Source organism: Jaculus jaculus, chromosome 5 (genome assembly GCF_020740685.1).
Source record: "Jaculus jaculus isolate mJacJac1 chromosome 5, mJacJac1.mat.Y.cur, whole genome shotgun sequence".
NCBI classification, from domain to species: domain Eukaryota; kingdom Metazoa; phylum Chordata; class Mammalia; order Rodentia; family Dipodidae; genus Jaculus; species Jaculus jaculus.
This window is the reverse complement of record NC_059106.1, coordinates 37,587,491-37,604,841: the sequence shown is the minus strand read 5'-3', so window position 1 is coordinate 37,604,841 and position 17,351 is coordinate 37,587,491. Positions and strand designations below refer to the sequence as shown.

The window sequence follows — 17,351 nt, the reverse complement described above, 5'->3', positions numbered from 1 at the left end:
CACCTACAATGGTTTGGGACTGCTGAGGGCCACATCATGCTGTGGACACTCTTGCTGTTTTACACAAATACTACCAAGTTCACCAGTGGGCTGGGGTAGAGTCTACCAGGAGGATGCCACAGGGCCATGTGGCATGATATAGTGCCACCCTGATCAGGCAGGGTGCTGAGCCCAGCTAACTTTGTCACCTCTTGAGCTGGTGGTTGCTGGCTCTGACTGGACCCTCCAGCAACAGCTGCTCTGTTACTTGTACATTTGTTTTGTCCATGTGAGGGACCCAATGTATGAAAAATCTGGATCCCTTTATTAAGAACTGCCTGTCACATGCTTTAGTGTCTCCAGGTGCAGTGGGAAGGGACTGAGGGATGTTTGTGGGGCCAGAAATGGCCTCTGAGTTTCCATCACTTTGTTCAAGAAGATGCCATTAAAAGAAGAAGAAGAAGGAGGAGGAGGAAGAGGAGGAGGAGGAGGAAGAGGAGGAGGAGAAGAAGCAGCAGCAGCAACAGCAGCAGCAGCTGGGCGTGGTGTGCACACCTTTAATCCCAACACTCAGGAGACAAAGGTAGGATTGGCATGAGTTTGAGACCACCCTGAGACTACATAGTGAATTCCAGGTCATCCTGGACCAGAGTGAGACCCTACCTCAAAAAAGAAGGAGGAGGAGGAGAGAGGCAGAGGTAGAAGGATCACTGTATGTTCAAGACCAGCCTGGGACTACATAGTGAGTTCCAGGTCAGCCTGGGCTAAAGCGAGACCCTACCTCAAACACATACACACAAAGAAGACACCAAAGTGGCATCCTGGGCCTGGGCCTTCACCAGGGGTCCAAGGGGGTGGTGACTCCTTAATCCATCTCTTCACCTGTACATTTCTGCCCTCCTTGAAGTCCCAGACATAGCCACATGGCACATGTACTGGGATGTAGCCCCCATGCTGCCCTGGTCTCTGGTCTGTCCCCACCTCTTGGATTTCAAGAAGGTACTTCAAAGGCACAAAGCTCTGAGATCTGGAGTTCTCAGGTCGTGCTCCCAGGCCTGCTTCTGGCTTTGAGGAAATGGCTCCATTATAGCCCCATGACAGGAAAGAGACAGGAACCAATACATGATATCAACGTTACCAATGCTGGGTCCTCTCATTCCCAAATACCCCTAGTACACTCTAGCCAATCAGCCTCTTTCTTGGGACCTTGACCCCATTGCTTCCCTTGTGCAAGGTTATGTGGATTTCTGCAGGCTGCCTCTACCCAGATACCACCCATTCAGCTTATGGAGAGGACATTGGTACGTCACAGGCAGAGGAGGCTGTGGCGCAGTGGCCATATACAACAGAGACGGTAACCAGCAGCCGGACTAAGGCTTTATTTCATGCTGAGACCAAAGAGGCCTTGAGATATCCTTCATTGTTTGACCACGACAGTGGCCATCCACCCACGCTCTTCCTGCTCTCTGATCCTGAGCCCATAGAGCAAAGGCCTGGAAATCAGGATCAGTCTGAATCTAAAAATTCACAACCCCTGAAGACCCAACAGTGCCAGGCTCAGCCTTGGCATCAGGTCAGTTCTTCCTGCCTGTCCAAAACCACCCTGCTTTGTCTGCAGGGAGTGCAGGCTGGTCTTTAGTATAAGGCTGTGGTAAAGCTGAGGAGACCAAGGCTTCCTCTCCATCCCACTTTGAGACTCCCAGAAAGAGGTCTTTTGGGAAGTTCTGGCAGCTGCCACCCTGACAGCAGGGTAAATGAAAGTGGCCCATGGGCTGCCCTCACATGGTGTATGCAGCCCAATAGATGACGTTGACAGCAGCAAAGGCTGCAGGGAACACTGCACGAGCATAGATGTCGATGGTGTCTGCGTCGATGGGCTTGAGCCTGGCACGGATGCCCCCTGGGCCTCCTGTTCGGGGCCCTCCTTCCTTTTTCGCTTCCACCTCCACAGACCTGTAGGAGCCCATGAGGTTCCCAGGGGCACGCCCCTGCCGTCGAGAGATGGCCAGTTCTTGGCTGACCCCAGCAGCAGAAAGAGAGAAGAGGACGATGGCGTTCTTCACATCCATCTGCAGGGGACATGGAGAAACAGGGTCTGAAGCACAGCTCCCAGGGCCCGGTTGATCAGAGCTTCAGTACAGGATGCCTTTCAGGCCAACAGCAGCCTCCTTCTCTGTGCTTAGCAAGCTGTGACCTACAGCAAGCAGGCTGGGCTGAGGAGCTCACATCTGCCCCCCAGGACACCAAACATGACTTACCTAAAGCCATCCAGCTGACAGCCTGGTTGATCCCCAGCAACGCAGCATCGCCAGCCCCCCTACTTGTCCCCAGTGCCAGGTAGGGATCCATCCTTGGTTCTAAACCCTGAGAAGGCCCAACCACCCTCTCACCTCTGTCCTTGGCTTTGTGACTTTGACCTTGACCTTTCGCTTCTTCCTGTAGTCAGCATTGAAGTGGGCAAAGGCATATTCCACCAGGGCAGCAAACACAAAAACATAGCAGATCCAGAAGTACACATCTAAAGCCTTGATGGCCGATGCTCGTGGCAGGGAGGAGCGGGCACTCACCATGAGTGTGGTCATCGTTAGCACAGTAGTGATGCCTGGTGGGCACAGGTGGCCATTGTTGAACCCCTACCATCTCCTTCCCAACCCAGCTCAGTTGGCTTGGATCCCAGAATGGGTGGTCCAACAGGCTTCTGCCCTTACCTTGTGGTTCACAGACTAGGCCTGGCCTGGCTGGCCACTGTACAAGGCAGATGGCATGTGGCCAGGTGCCAAGGACCTAGCTCATGGCTGGTAAGGAGGAGACCTGCCTGAACAGCCCTTCCACCAGCTCCCAGGAAGAAGAGGAAGTTCCCTCCATACCTAGAGACACTCTGGCAGGCACTGCTGCCTGGCTAATCCAGAAGGAGACCCAGGACATGGCGACCAGGAGGACAGAGGGCATGTAGGACTGGATGATGTAGACACCCCGGTTCCTCCGTAGCTGGAAGTGCAGGCTGAGCCGCGGGAACTGGCCAGCTGTAGGAATAGCCTACTGTCAGAGCAGCTTTCCCTGTCCACCCCACCTGACTCAAGGAGTGGCCATGGTTGGACCTTGGGTCCACTGTGATGCTCAGAAGAAAGACCCCAGAACCTAGCTCTTTGTGCCCACCCCACACAGCCTGATGACCTCTTGCCCTAGGTCTGGACACAAAGGAGGCTGAGTCGCCCAGAGAAAGAAAAGGATAGAGTATCTGATCTTGTTACTGGTCTCAAGTTAAATGGGCTCTCAGGGATCCTTCCAGCCAGTGGAGGGCTCCATTTCTCAACACTCCATGCGTACCCACACTCTGGAAGGAGAAGGGTGTCTTGTCCTGGGGCTAAAAGACACCCCCAACACACACCTTCAGGTCGCCCCTAAGCCCAGAATGCTAAAAAGAAAGCCCCCAGAAATAAGACAGTAGAAACCTGCTGGTTCCACATAATGGCATGTCCCTGTCCGGTCTGAGCTCAGCCTGTGGTACTCAGCTAGTACGCTAACCAAGTGGTCTTCTAGATGCATCCTTGGCCCTCAGAGCTGATTAGTGGCTCAGTACAAGAAAACCACAGGCAGCTCACAGGAACACCCCTGTGTTACCAGATTTGAAGTTCATCAGCTCTGTGGTGAAGCGGTAGCTAGTGATGGTGAACTGGGCCAACTGCAGCCTGTCAAGCCCATGGATCTGCTCCTGGTTCTCGGACCAATAGTAGACAATGTCCTCAGAAGAGTAGCCATCTGTAGTGGGCAGCAGGACTTAGCATCAGCCCCTGGCAGCCTCATAGGGAATCTGAGGTGTGAGGCCAACCAAGTGACAGGAACAGAGCAGGAGTCCAGTAAGGAGCAGGGAGGACCTCAGCTCTGTAACCACATCCTGCACCTTAGGCTAGGTGGATAGAGCTACAGGTACTGGCAAAAGTGGGGTCAGCCTGGTGTGGTGGCGCATGCCTTTAATCCCAGCACTCGGGAGGCAGAGGAGGATTGCTGTGAGTTCAAGGCCAGCCTGAGACTACTTAGTGAATTCCAGGTCAACCTGGGCTAGAGTGAGACCCTATCTTGGAAAAAAAAAAAAAAGTAGGGGATAGATAGGACCCAGGGAAACTGTGTTGGGACAGCCTGTCTGCCACACCCTAGCTCTTCCAGGTCCTGTCTCACTGATACTGGCCAAGCTTCTCCAGGTCTTCTAGCCCCTTCTCCTCCCATCCAAACTATTGGCTCATGTTCTAGATGTGGCCCTGCCTCCTGGGCCAGGCCAGCATTGCTCAGGCCCTGAGTTAGATAGCCTCCCAGTCAGTAGGCCCCACCCACAGAGAAGCCCATCCTGCCTCAGAGGGGTCACTCACAGCTCTCCAGATCCAGCATGCACTCCTGCTCATCCATGGGATACTTGGCAAGGTCCATGTCACAGGCCACTGTGGAGGTGATTCTGCACAAAGCAGGTCATGGAGCCCTCTTAGAAGCTAGCAGTTCCTCTGCACCCAGTAGGTAGAGAAGCCTCCTGCTCCAGCCCAGAGAAGCGACCTGATTGGGGGCCACCTGCAGCCTCAGCTGCCTCTTGGGCTTTGTTGACATGCTATCTCACATCTGGGTAAAATCTGAAAATTACAGTCAACTTTATAGACATGTATGAGTCTTCTTTTAGGACTATCAAGAACTAGATTACAGGCTGGAGAGATTGCTTAGTGGTTAAGGCACTTGCCTGCAAAGCCAAAGGACCACCAGTTCAATTCTCCAGGACCCATATAAGCCAGATGCTCAAAGTGGTGCATGCATCTGGAGTTCGTTTGCACTGGTTGGAGGCCCTGGCATGCCCATTTTCTCATTCTCTTTCTCTCTTCCTCTCTCTCTCTATCGAATAAATAAAAATAAGAAAAGAACTAGATTACAAATCTATTGATTAATATTCTCGACTGTCCAAATTGGAGACTTATGAGGCAAGGACCAGCCTAGGCTCTCTAGATCTTGGTCCAAGGGACAGCTGATAGTCACAGAGCAACAGACTAAAGGTTCCCAAGTGCTCTGACTTTTCAGAGGAGACAACAACATTTAGATTCTGGTGTATAATCCCTGTTGTTGTTTGAACACCTAGAACTCACTTTGTAGCCCAAGCTGGCCTTAAACTCATAGTGATCCTCCTCCCACCTCAGTGCTGGGATTAAAGGCGTGCATCACCACAACAAGTATACTTCACTATATCTGGCCAAAACATTAAAGGATTTTTTTTTTTCAAGGTAGGGTTTTGCCCTAGCACAAGCTGACCTGGAATTCACTGTGTAGGCTCAGGGTGGCCTCAAATTCACAGCGATCCTCCTACTTCTGCCTCCTGGGTGCCTGGCACATTACAGGACTTTTTAAAGGTTTTATTCTTTATTATTATTATTTGAGACAAAGAAGGAGATGGAGAGAGAATGGGCATGCCAGGGCCTCTAGACCCTGCAAACAAACTGCAGATGCATGTGCTACCTTGTGCATCTGGCTTATGTGGATCCTGGAGAGTCAAACTGGGATCCTTTGGCTTTACAGGCAAGTGACTTAACCACTAAGCCATCTCTCCAGCCCCCACATTTTTTAATTCATGTGTTTGTGTGTGTGCATGCACACACCATGGCACACATGTGGAGGTCAGAGGACAGTTTTTATGTTAGTCTTCACATGTCTACCTTCTCACTCTGGATTCTCATTGCTGTTCTTGTCCTAAGCTTCCAAGAAATTCTCCTGTCTCCACTTGCGGGTGTGCTGGGATTACAGAAATCTATCACAGCTTCTGTCTTTTTACATAGAGCCTTGGGATCAAACTCAAGTACTCTAGCTTGAGTGGCTAGCACTTCATCCACTGAGCCATCTTCCCAGCCTCCAATCTCTTAATCTTTTAATTTCACTATTTATGCATGTGTCTGGTGTGTATTGTCTGGTATGGTGTGTGTGTGTGTGTGTGTGTGTGTGTGCATATTTGCATATGAGTGTGAGGGCACATGCATGCCATGTTAAAGGTATGGAAGTCAGAGAACAACTTTTGGGTCAGTCATCTCCTCTCCACCTCATCTGAGGCAGGATTTCTCACTCTGGAATCTTGCTCTGTTCTTGTGCCGTGCTCACCATGACTTCTAGGACTCTCTCCTGTCTCAATCTCCTGTCTCACTTCCAGTGTCAGAGCTCCCTCCTGCCTTGGACCTCCCTCAAAACACCTGAAACTCACCATCCACATCAGTGTGCTGGGAATCCCAACACAGCTTCTAGTACTTTACATGGAGTCTGGGGATTGAACTTGGGCACTCCGCTGAGCCATCTCCCCAAACACTGACTTTTAAAATGTTGGCAACTTGCTTCATTTTTAAAAGTAAAATGTATATGCATGTTTGTTCATAGTAGCATTGCTTCCAACAGCCAACAGTTAGGAGCAAATGCCCATGAACAGATAAAGGGACAAGCAAAGGTAGCTCCTCCATGTGGGGGCCATATTACTCAGCTGTGAAAGAGGATGAAAACTGATAGGTTACAATGCAGATGGGCTTGAAAACATGGTGCTGAGGGAAACAAGATAAAAAGGTCACACAGGGCAAGGTATGATTCCATTTGTGTGAACTGTCCAGAACAAGCTAATCTGTGGGGCAGAGAGCAAATGGGTACTGATCAGGTTCTTCAGACTAGCCAGGAGTGGTTACTCATGCCTCTAATCCCAGCACTTGGGAGGTAAAGACAGGATCAGGAGTTCAAGGCCAGTCTCACTACACAGTGAATTTGAGGCCAGTGTAAGCTACATGATACCCTGTCACCAAAAATAAACAGTGTCTGATTGATGGTACCCTTCAAAGTGGGTCTTCTTTTGGGGTAAGTGTATGTCTCAAGTCAGCTAGAGGTAAAGATTGCATAGTGAATGCATGACATATACTGACTTGTTTCCTTTAATGTCATTAATTTATATTATATGACTTTAATTCCATTTTTAAAAATATCTGCCACGGCCTCCTGTTAGCAACCTCTAGAGCTGATGTCAACTAAACAGCAAGCTGGGAGCTGGAGGACATAATTATCATCACAGTCTCTACCACCCCGATCCTAGCTACCAGCATGAATACCCCCATGACATGTTGCTGCCAGGGCCTGGAAGGCAGGCTTGGCTCACCGGATACTGTACAGGATCACACCATCGGGCTGCAGACGGATGAGCTTGTTTTCCACAGTCACGTCGTGGAACCAGGCAGACTTGGCATTCACGATGAAGGTGTCAGGGAGCCACAGCTTGTCCACAAAGCGGCTGTCCAAGCCCAAGGTCTCATTGGTGTGGTTGTAGGAGAGCCTGCTGTCCCTCCAGCTCTGGTGCAGGAACACTGTCATGGTGTATTCCTGTGAGGATGGTGGAAAGCAGGGGCACTGTCAATTTTTACTCTGTTCCTAGGGCCACGGCCCAGGGAACTGTACCTACCATGTTTGCCTCAGAGATGTGGTCGATGCTGGCCACCTCCAGGGCGAGAGCCACATTCACAGGAGGGCCTGCAAAAATGAGGAAGGCTGCTGAAGTCAGTGCAACAGAAGCTGCAGCCTAGTGCCCTCGCTACCCTGCTGGGCCAGGCTCTCTATTCAAATCCAGGAGACAGGACAGGAGATAGGAGCCAGGGCTTATGCAGAGAATTTAGAGTTGGTATGCAGTTGCCCCTGTGACCTGGGGAGAGCCACCTTCTACCATCCCCCTGTGGAACCTAAGCTTGAAGTCCAACGGACCTCTGAGGTTGCCAATCCAGAACCCAGCAAACACCCACCCACACAGCCAACCCAGGGGGTGGAGCTGGCCCTTCCTCCCCATGCTCCCACCCTCAATAACCACCACACCTCCAATGCCAGGCCGGAAGTTGCGAGCATAGCCCTCCATTAGGTCGTCCAGATTGGGGAGCCAGGATATCTCTAAGTTGGAGCCCACATAGTCCCCAATGTCATTCATTGCTCTGGAAAGACAAGACCAGCTGGTTGTAGACAAGCAGAGCACCAGAACCAAGGGATGGAGCACTGTTCTCAAGTGCTGAGGATGAGGAGGTGCTAACCACCGCCACCCCAGGCCCTGGAGAACACAGAGAAAGCCACAGGTCCTCCACTCTTCTAGCACCTTTCTGCCTAGTGCAGGCCTCTCCTCGCCTGGTCTAAAGGGAAGCTGCCTTATGACACCCTAAATATGTGAGCCAAATCCTCAGGCACCCTGGGTGGCCTTCCTCACTCCCTCTCCCATCTATCCTGTGAGGAAAACTAGAGGCAGGACAGGTAGCCACCTGACCCAACATTTCTTCTCAAAGGTGCTCATGGCCTCCTTGTCACCTTCTGACACTGAAACTTCCCAGAAGATTCCCTGGGAGAATAAAAGTGTGAAAGATGGGGACAAGGAAAGGGCTGCTTCCAAAGTGGACCCAGAGGCTCCTGCTCACAGGCTGCCCCCCACCAAGTGACCATATGCATCAAGGGTTCAGCCTGACCTTGGATCATCTAGGCTCAGGCAAATCTCACAGGAGCCGGTTCTGGCCTTGCTGTCCCTGGCAGGGTCACAGGGGAAGGTACCTCTTCCATGGGACCCAAATAAACAAATGAGGGAACACATTGTGCCCATTCATGTACTTCAAGGGCACGGAGGCCCCAGTAGTCCCTCTATACCTTCTGCTTGTCTGGATTGGGTTAAATAGTGCCCTCCTAATTCATATCCACCTGGAACCTCAGAAAGAGACTTTGTTTGGGAATATGGGCTTTGCTACTATAATTAGTTAGGATAAAGGCACAATAGAGTGGGGTGGGCCCAAATCCCATGACTGTGTCCTTAGGAGAAAACAGATAGAAGAGCTGAAAAGGCAGGTCATGAGAGAGAGAGAGATGGCGTGAGTGTATCTGTAAGCCAAGAGCATCAAGGGTTACTGGCCACCACCAGAAGTGAGAAGGAAGTCTAAGGCAACTGTTCCCACGGACTTTGCAGAGAATTTTGGGTTTGTGGTCTGCAGAAGTATAAAAGAATAGACTTCTATTGTTTGAAGCCACCCAATTAGTGATAACTTATTGTAGCAGCCCAAGACACTAATGCATCTCAACATAATCCTGCCAACAAAGGGAAAGCCCACCATGGGGAGGGGGTGTTCTAAAATAGTGGGAATGGAGGCCATTCAGTTACTCTGACCCTACTGCTCTGGGGCCTGTAGAATGACTTTGGACACAGCCTCTGAGTTAATCTGGTCTGGGACCTGTCCTGAGCCCCTGGGGAAAAGGTCTGAGCCAGCCTCACACAATGCCCACCAGAGATGAGGTCCGTTGCTAGGTCACGCCATGGTGAAATGTTCACAGTCCCCTCAGCCTCAGGTACTGGTTGCCTGGCTGTCCTTCCTGCTCTGACTGTTCCTTTCTTCACACAGGGTCAGCCACCTAACCCAGCCAGGCTCAGCCTTGGTCTCCTGCTCCCTCAGGAGTGGCCAGTGGGAATCATAGCACTCTCTCCTGCTGTCTGTGAGGGCCAAGCCCAAGACCAACCACTACCCCAGTGTCCAATTCCAGACCAGCACTTACACATAGGCCAGTAGAAGTCCAGCCCCTCACTCGTCCAATTTAGGTGTCTGGGGTCCCACTGCTGTGCTAAGGGCAATGCTCCTCCTGCTCGATCTTCCCTTTCCTCTTCTCTGATCCCCAGTTCCTTCAGCTCTCTCCAGACTTGCTGCAATATAGCCCCCATTCTTTTCCACCTCTACTTCATCCACCTGGCCTCCCTGGAGCTCCAGATCCTTAGCCCTCCTCCTTATTCCCAAATGCTTATACCCCATTCTATCATATTTTGAGTCCTCCTCGAGACACAGCTCCAGGCATCAGTGAGGAATTGTTCATAACATCTATCCTTCCATATCCAAATATCAAGTGACTCCTTGATAAAGACCACAGTCTAGGCAGAGGTCCAAGTCTCCTGGAGAGAAACAATGCAATTGGCTTTAAAAGTAATAAATGTGGGGATGAAAAGATGGGTAAGTGGTTATGGCGCTTGTCTGCAAAGCCTTATGACCCAGGTTTGATTCACCAATAAGCATGTAAAGCCAGATGCACAAAGTGGTACATGCGTCTGGAGTTTGTTTGCAGCACCTCGAGGCCCTGGCATGCCCATTCTCTCCATCTCCTCTCTATCTCCCTCTGCAATTATACTTTTTGCTTTTTTTGTTTACTTTTATTTATTTATTTGAGAGAGACAGAGAGAGAGTGGCTTCCAGCCACTGCAAACGAACTCCAGATGCGTGAGACCCCTTGTGCATCTGGCTAATGTGGGTCCTGGGGAACCAAGCCTCGAACCGGGGTCCTTAGGCTTCACAAGCAAGTGCTTAACTGCTATGCCATCTCTCCAGCCCTCCCTCTGCAATTATATTTAAAAGAAAAAAGAGTAATGAGGACTAGAGAGATGGCTTGGTGGTTAAGGTGCTTGCCTGTGAAATCTAAGGGCCCATGTTCGATTCCTCAGAACCCATGTAAACCAGATGGATATAGTGGCATATGTGTCTGGAGTTCATTTGCAGTGGCTAGAGGCCCTGATGTGCTCATTCTCTCTCTCTCTTTCTCTCTCTCTCATAAATAAATATGTTTTTAAAAAGAGTAATGAAGCCAGGCATGGTGGCACAAGCCTTTAATCTCAGCCCTCAGGAGGCAGATATAGGAGGATCACCATGAGTTCGAGGCCACCCTGAGACTACATAGTAAATCCCAGGTAAGTCTGGGCTAGAGTGAAACCCTACCTCGAAAAACCAAAAAAACAAATTTTTAAAAAGGGTAATGAATGTGGGCTGGAGAGGTGGCTTAGTGGTTAAGGCACTTCCCTGCAAAACCTAAGAACCAAGTTCAATTCCCCAGTACCTATGTAAACCAGATACACAAGGTGGCACATGCATCTGGAGTTCATTTGCAGTGGTTAGAGGCCCTAGCATGATTCTTGCTCTCACTCTCACTCTCCTCCCCCTTTCTTTGTCTAATAAATAAAATATTTTTTTAAATAATAATGAATGTTATATTGGGCTGAATATGTAGCTAAGTAGTAGGTAAAGTGCTTGCTTAACATGCGTGAAGCTCTGGGTTCCATCCCCAGCACCATGTAAAACTGGAAGTGGTGGTGCATGTCTGTAATCTCAGTACTTGGGGGAGGGGAAGGCAGGAGGAGTGGGACTTCAAGATCATCCTCAACTATGTTGTGAATTTGGGATCACCTTGTCTCAAAGCAAGAAATGAATACTACAGATAAGAGGAGGGAGTTGGTCAGGATCTTTCCTATCTAGACTAAAGGCAGAACAGGGAGGGGACAGCCTCCCTGAGGAAGTGACATCAGAGCCCAAAGGCAAGAATGTGAGTGTCCAGGGCAGAAGCAATGGGACAGAGGGTTCTGGGCTGTGAGCAAGGCAGGCTCAATGGTTCTGGTGAGGAGGGTTCTGTATGCAGAATAAATCACTATTTGGAGTCAGGATGGGGCTCTGGACAAGAGGCCACCTGATTATATTCACATTTATTAATCTTTATTTTTTGAAACAGGGTCTCACTCTAGTCTAGCCTAGGTTGACCTGAAACTCACTCTGCAGCCCAGAAGCTGCATCCTCAAATACTCAGTGATCTTCCTACCTCAGCCTCCCAAGTGCTGAGATTGAAAGTATGTGCCACCATGGGCTGGAGAGATGGCTTAGCAGTTAAGGCATTTGCTAACAAAGCCAAAGGATCCTGGTTCAATTCTCCAGGACCCATGTAAGCCAGATGCACAAGGGGGCACATGAATCTGGAGTTTGTTTACAGTGGCTAGAGGTCCTGGTGTGCCCATTCTCTCCCTCTCTCTTTTTCTCTCTTTCTGCCTCTTTCTCTGTAACAAATATATATATAGAGAGAGAGATAGATATCTACACATTAAAGTATGTGCCACCACACCCAACTGTTTTTTTTTTTTAATTGGTTTTTCAAGTCAGGGTCTCGCTCGAACCCAGGCTGACCTGGAATTCACTATGTAGTTTCAGGGTGACCTAAAACTCACAGTGATCCTCCTGCATCCCAAGCGCTGGGATTAATGGCATGTGACATCATGCCAGGCACAATGACTCTTAAATTCACATTTATTTTATTTATTTTTTAATTATATATAGAGAGGGGTGGAGAGAGAATTGTTGTGCCAGTGCCTCAGCTACTGAAATTGAACTCCAAATGTTTGCATCACCTAGTGGACATGTGGAGCCTTGCGCTTGCCTCACCTTTGTGCATCTGTCTTATGTGGGATCTAAAAAGAGACTGAACATGGCACCTGAGGCTTCGCAGGCAAGAGCCTTAACCCCTAAGCCATTTCTCTAGTCCTTAAATTCACATTTTAAACACACAATTCTGCCAGATGTGGTAGCATATGCCTGTAATCCCAGCTTTGGAGGCAGGAGCAGAAGGATCAGTGATTCAAAGCCAGCCTGTGATACATAAGACCCTGTTTCAAAAAGCCAAAAAATGAAAAAAAATGAAAAAAAAAGCCCAAAAGGGAAGCACATATATTCATAATCTGATTAAATTATATGAAGTGGCCTGGGGAGCATGGACATGAGCCTATCCTTCCCTTCAAGACTATGCTTCTGTCATACTCTTAGGTGGGTCTTAGGATGCCCTGAAGAGCTGGGGTTGGGAAAGCAACAGCAGTAGAGTCTCAGCCCCGCCGATACACACTTTTTATCCATCCCACTTTTTTGTTTCATATATTTGACTTTTGGCCGGGCATGATGGCACACGTCTTTAATCCTAGCACTTGGGAAACAGGGGTAGGACTGCCATGAGTTTGAGGCCTGAGACTACATAGTGAATTCCAGGTCAGCCTGGGCTTGAGTGAGACCCTACCTAGGAAAATTTTTTTAAAATAATAGTAATAATTCATATATCTGACTTTTGATCTACCTGGTATAACTACTTTGGCCCATCTTCATGAGCAAGATAAAGTATCTGGGTCCACTGTCCCTTGCAGACAGAGACACTACTCTGCACCAGTCCTCCACGGTGATGACCAAGCGGATATGGAGACAAAGCAGGCACTGTGGTTACAAAGTTTAAGATGGTTAAATTAAGTCCTGGTCCCTTACAAGGCACAATTAAAAATGCAAATAGAAGTCACCCTGAAGGACAGATGTAAAGGGGCTTTAATTAGGCTTTATTTTTGGACTAGCCAGCTGCCATCTAGCTAGCCTGGAGTGAGGCCACCGGGAAACACTGTCCTTCCTGGACCCATCTCTTGCCTGTCTCAAGCCAGTAATATGTGCTTGTACACTTTCCCTCCACCTCAGTCCTAGGCTTGCTTGGAGCACGAAGACAAACCCTTAGGAAATTCACATCAAATTTGTAGTGCAAAACCATTTGCCATCACCTGGGAGCAAAAAGGGAATAAGGCCAGGTGTGGTGGTGCATGCCTTTAATTCCAGCACTCAGGAGGCAGAAGTGGGAAGGTTGTTGTGAATTTAAGGCCAGCCTGAGACTACCTAGTGAATTCCAGGTCAGTGGGCTAGAGCGAGACCCTACCTCGAAAAGAAAGAAAAAAAAAAGAGGGGGGAGTAGGCCTTACTCACTCATCTCAGTGACTCTTCCCTCTCAGTATACTGACTGCTGTTTTCCAGCTGTGGATTGGTGCAGAGGGCCAGTGTTGGGACTTTGGGATCTGCAGGCCCTATGTTCCCAGGCTCAGGACAGGTTGCACAGGGCAGGCAGTGCTTATGGGGAAGAAGGGCATGGGCTGTATACCCAAGGAGCCCAGCACATACCACTCTGACTGGTAAATCACGCATATCTTGGCAGACAGCTCCTCTGGAGCCCAGGAGTGACCTTAGACTTGGGACATCCTATGGATAGAATGGACAGAGAAGCTCAGAAACATATGCTAGGCTCCCGTTTAGGGATTTAAACTCATGGGACAGAGCAAACACCACAAAAACACATTAGCCTGCCCCCTTGGGCTACTTACAATATGTTATGGGGCCTCTATCCCCCCACACTGAGAAATGAATCTACCTACCCCCATGACTTGTCTGTGCCCCTAGGGACAGAAAGGAAAGGTGGGTGCAGCTGAGCCAGGCAGCGGATGCTCCTCGCTGCTGCAGCATCCATCCACCATGCACACAGAAGCCCACGGATCCCACAGCTCTGCTTTTAGAGCAGCACGCGCCTCGCTAGCATCCCAGTTACCAAGGCAAATAGGAGCACTGCGACCATAGCACTGTGAGCTCCAGGAAGATGGAGGTGCCAACAGCCTGGGAGGGACACCCACATGGGGGTGCAGTCGGCAAGCTCCACGGCTGCTGCATATGCAGGTCGTCTTCTGACTCAGGACCCAGTCCACAAATAAAACATGCACCCTCTCCTCCTATCCCGCCAACCTTCCTCATCAAGGATGGCTGGGATCTGCACTGAGTTGTGACAATCAGCATGGTCCTTCAACATCACTCCAGAGATGAGGACCTGGAGACTAGAGGAAGAGGGGCGGCATCTAGAGTGGAGGGGGACAAAAAAGGCAATGGGTGGGAAGCCCTGCATGGACAGCACTATGCTAAATCTGAAGGTCACCACAAGGACTGAGCTGGCAGCTGTGTCCCTGCTTTCTTCTTACCTTAGGGACAGCCTTTAAACCTGCCCCAAGCCAAACCAAAGACAAGAGCAGGAGATTTGGACAGAGTCTTCTAGAAGGACAGAATAAAATGTGGCAAAACTAGTTTCCATCGGAGAATGGGATAGGAACTTAGCAGAGCAATGGCATCTTTCACCACACAAGGTGCCTTTTTCTGTGAGATGGGGATGATGGCAAAGACCAGGGTCTCTGCCCAGCCTTGGGTCCCTCAGCTTTCCTGCCCAGGTAAGCTGGTATACCCAGCATCTCAGGATCCACACAAGTCAGGATTCAGAATTTTTCAGACTTTGGGAAGGGGATAAGCTGCATATTGAGACTTGAGGGAGGGGTCTGGAGGATTTCCCAGCAAGTAACCTATAAATAGGTTCTGTAAATAGAAGGAATAGACACAAATGGGCCTCATGTCAGTGCAGGACAAGGTTTGCCGTTGAATGAGTTTTGGAATCATGCTCAGACTAAAACATCAGGATCTCAAAACCTTTTAGGCTTCAGATTTTTGGCTGCAGGGCTGTGTGGTAGGGCTGACAGCTGACCAGGACCTCAAGTATGATAGCTGCAACTAGGCCATTACACTCCACCCTTAGGAAAAGAAGGGGAGAAAGGACCATGGGGACTGAAGAAAAAACAAAGCCCTTCTCAAGACGGGCTGGTCACAGGCCTGTTCTGTGATTTCCAGCCCAATGGCCTCATCTACAGTCAGACTTAGACCTTCCTGGCCAGTCCCCCACCCACCAGCAGGGAAACTCAGACACCTGCATGGTGTGCTGTATATAGCCATATCACAGGTTGATCTGAAGCCATTTGTGTTGTCCAACAGTCTCCCATACACATTGGTCAGTTGGTCCTCAAGTCCAGAGTGCTGGGAACATGTACTGCCTGTTTGTCTGCTGCCCTTCACTTGCTTCTCATGGCTACCACGGCTAGGGCTGGGCTCAGTGCTGTGCCCAAGATGTGACCAGGGTCCCATTTCAGATCTCAGAGAGGAGAGAAGGCAGTTAGGGACTGTCAGGTGCTGGAAACTAGAGATCTGGGAGCTCCAGTTCAAAGGCCTTCCTTCTCAGACTCTTCTTGCTCCGGGGAAGCAGATCCCCTTGTCCCCTAAGAATCCAGAATTTCCTTCAGTGTGGTCACCTCACTGCCATCCACCTGCACTTAGTGAACTTTGAGACGCATCTTGAAAAAAGATCCCACAGCGACCCCGACCCTGATAACACAATGTTGGAAGGCAGGCCTTCCTGGGGCATTCAGCCCTCTCACTTCTCTCCCAGCTCTCGGGTAGACGCCTCCTCTCCCTGCCCCAGTTTCTTAATTCTTTCCTTTCTTTCTACCCGCCCCTCGTTCTCAGCTCAGCTCCTGAATCAGCCTGCCAGGGGCCGACTCCGTGAGAGGAGGTCGAGGACGCTGGAAGCTATCCACTCAGGCCAGGGCGGCCCATGGCCACCTGGTCTCTCAGTATGTCCCTGTCCCATCCCGCGGTTGGTGTTCAGCACCGGGGACGGCGGACAGCACACGCGAGGCGCCAAGAGGACCGCAGAGATCCTCAGCCACGGGACAGCATCTTGGCCAATTGGGAGGACAGCCGCTCGGGACGGACGTGGGGATGAGGACTCGGGGTCCCTGAAGCTCAGGCCCCGGGGCCCCGTCGAGGGCACCCTCGGTGGAGGAGTCCCCCCCAACCCCGCATCGCCCCCCGGCGCGGGCGCGGCTCACCTGGCGCCGCGGTGCGGCTGCGCGCACAGCAGCAGGAGCGGGGCCAGCAGCCAGCCCAGCACGTCCATGGCCTCGCGGGCTCGGCGCGGGACGGCTCCGGCCGGCCTCGGCGCCACCAAAGTTGTTTCGCCTGCGTCCGCGCGGCGGCACAGGAGGGGCGGGAGCGCAGGAGCGCGGGCGGGCGCGGGCGCGAGGGGCGGGCGGAGCGCAGAGCCAGCCCCATCCGACTCCGCCCCGCGCCCGGCCGCGCCCCGCAGGCTCCACGGCGCCCTGCCGCACCCCGCGCCGACCTCCTCCAGCGTGGTGCCCGAGCACCGCGCATCCCCTCTGGTGCGGGACGGGAATTCTGCGCCCCGGACCCTGCAACTGCTTTCCTCCCTGGATACAAACGGGTCTGTTCCTCGTGTCTTCCGGAGAAGCGACCAGAGCGCAAGACCCGAGTGGGCACCAGGGACCAATCGAGAGGAGCCGCCGAACTTCGTCTCTGAAACGGGGCTTGCTTGAGCAGTTTGTCCATATGGGGGAGGAGGGAGATACCGAGTATGAGTTGCCTGGGCGAGGAGTGTCCCTGCAGCCATCATCCTTTGTGGGGGGGGGACACCACCACCACCATCACCACCAGCAGCAGCTCCCAGGAGACCCGTCACTGGCCAACTGTGAGAGAGAATAGAATGCTGGTGGGCGCTATTCGCCAGACCCTGTGGTGAAAAACCTTACTGGGCAAAGGAAGACACTGACTGCTGGGTCTGGCATGGTCAGACCCCATCATACGTGTCTACAACCTCTAGAAGGGCCCTGCGGTGGGACAGGCCTCCATGGGAAAGCAGAGAGGCCTCACATACCTCTGTTAGTTCCTTTGAACACTAAGTATTGCGAATCTGTTTTAGGAAGTCTACGAATTCTCCTTCAGTTTATGTGATGGCTAATCTTTTTTGCCAATTTGACTGGATTTGGAATGAGCTATACCTCTGGGTGATGTGCCTATGAGGGTGTTTCCAGAGAGGTTAAACTGAAAAAGGACAAACCGTCCTAA

At 50.9% G+C, this 17,351-nt stretch overlaps 1 protein-coding gene across 1 annotated transcript; it reads right to left on the bottom strand.

Annotated features, from left to right (window-relative positions):
* Nucleotides 1-1,403: 1,403 nt before the first annotated feature.
* Gabrd (gamma-aminobutyric acid type A receptor subunit delta) lies at nucleotides 1,404-16,386 on the bottom strand. Its single transcript, XM_004657727.2, has 9 exons — nucleotides 16,319-16,386; nucleotides 7,828-7,940; nucleotides 7,424-7,491; nucleotides 7,124-7,344; nucleotides 4,344-4,426; nucleotides 3,601-3,738; nucleotides 2,847-3,002; nucleotides 2,370-2,581; nucleotides 1,404-2,048 (listed from the first exon to the last, which is right to left on the bottom strand). Exons 1-9 carry the CDS (start codon nucleotides 16,384-16,386, stop codon nucleotides 1,758-1,760), a joined length of 1,350 nt encoding a protein of 449 aa, XP_004657784.1. The 3' UTR covers nucleotides 1,404-1,757.
* Nucleotides 16,387-17,351: the final 965 nt, after the last annotated feature.

Coding starts and splice junctions, on each gene's coding strand:
- Gabrd (XM_004657727.2), bottom strand. CDS start 16,386: ATGGACGTGCTGGGCTGGCTGCTGGCCCCGCTCCTGCTGCTGTGCGCG. Junction 4,427..7,123: donor GTGATCCTGTACAGTATCCG/GTGAGCCAAGCC, acceptor TGCTTTGTGCAG/AATCACCTCCACAGTGGCCT. Junction 2,582..2,846: donor GCCTGCCAGAGTGTCTCTAG/GTATGGAGGGAA, acceptor TGTGCCCACCAG/GCATCACTACTGTGCTAACG.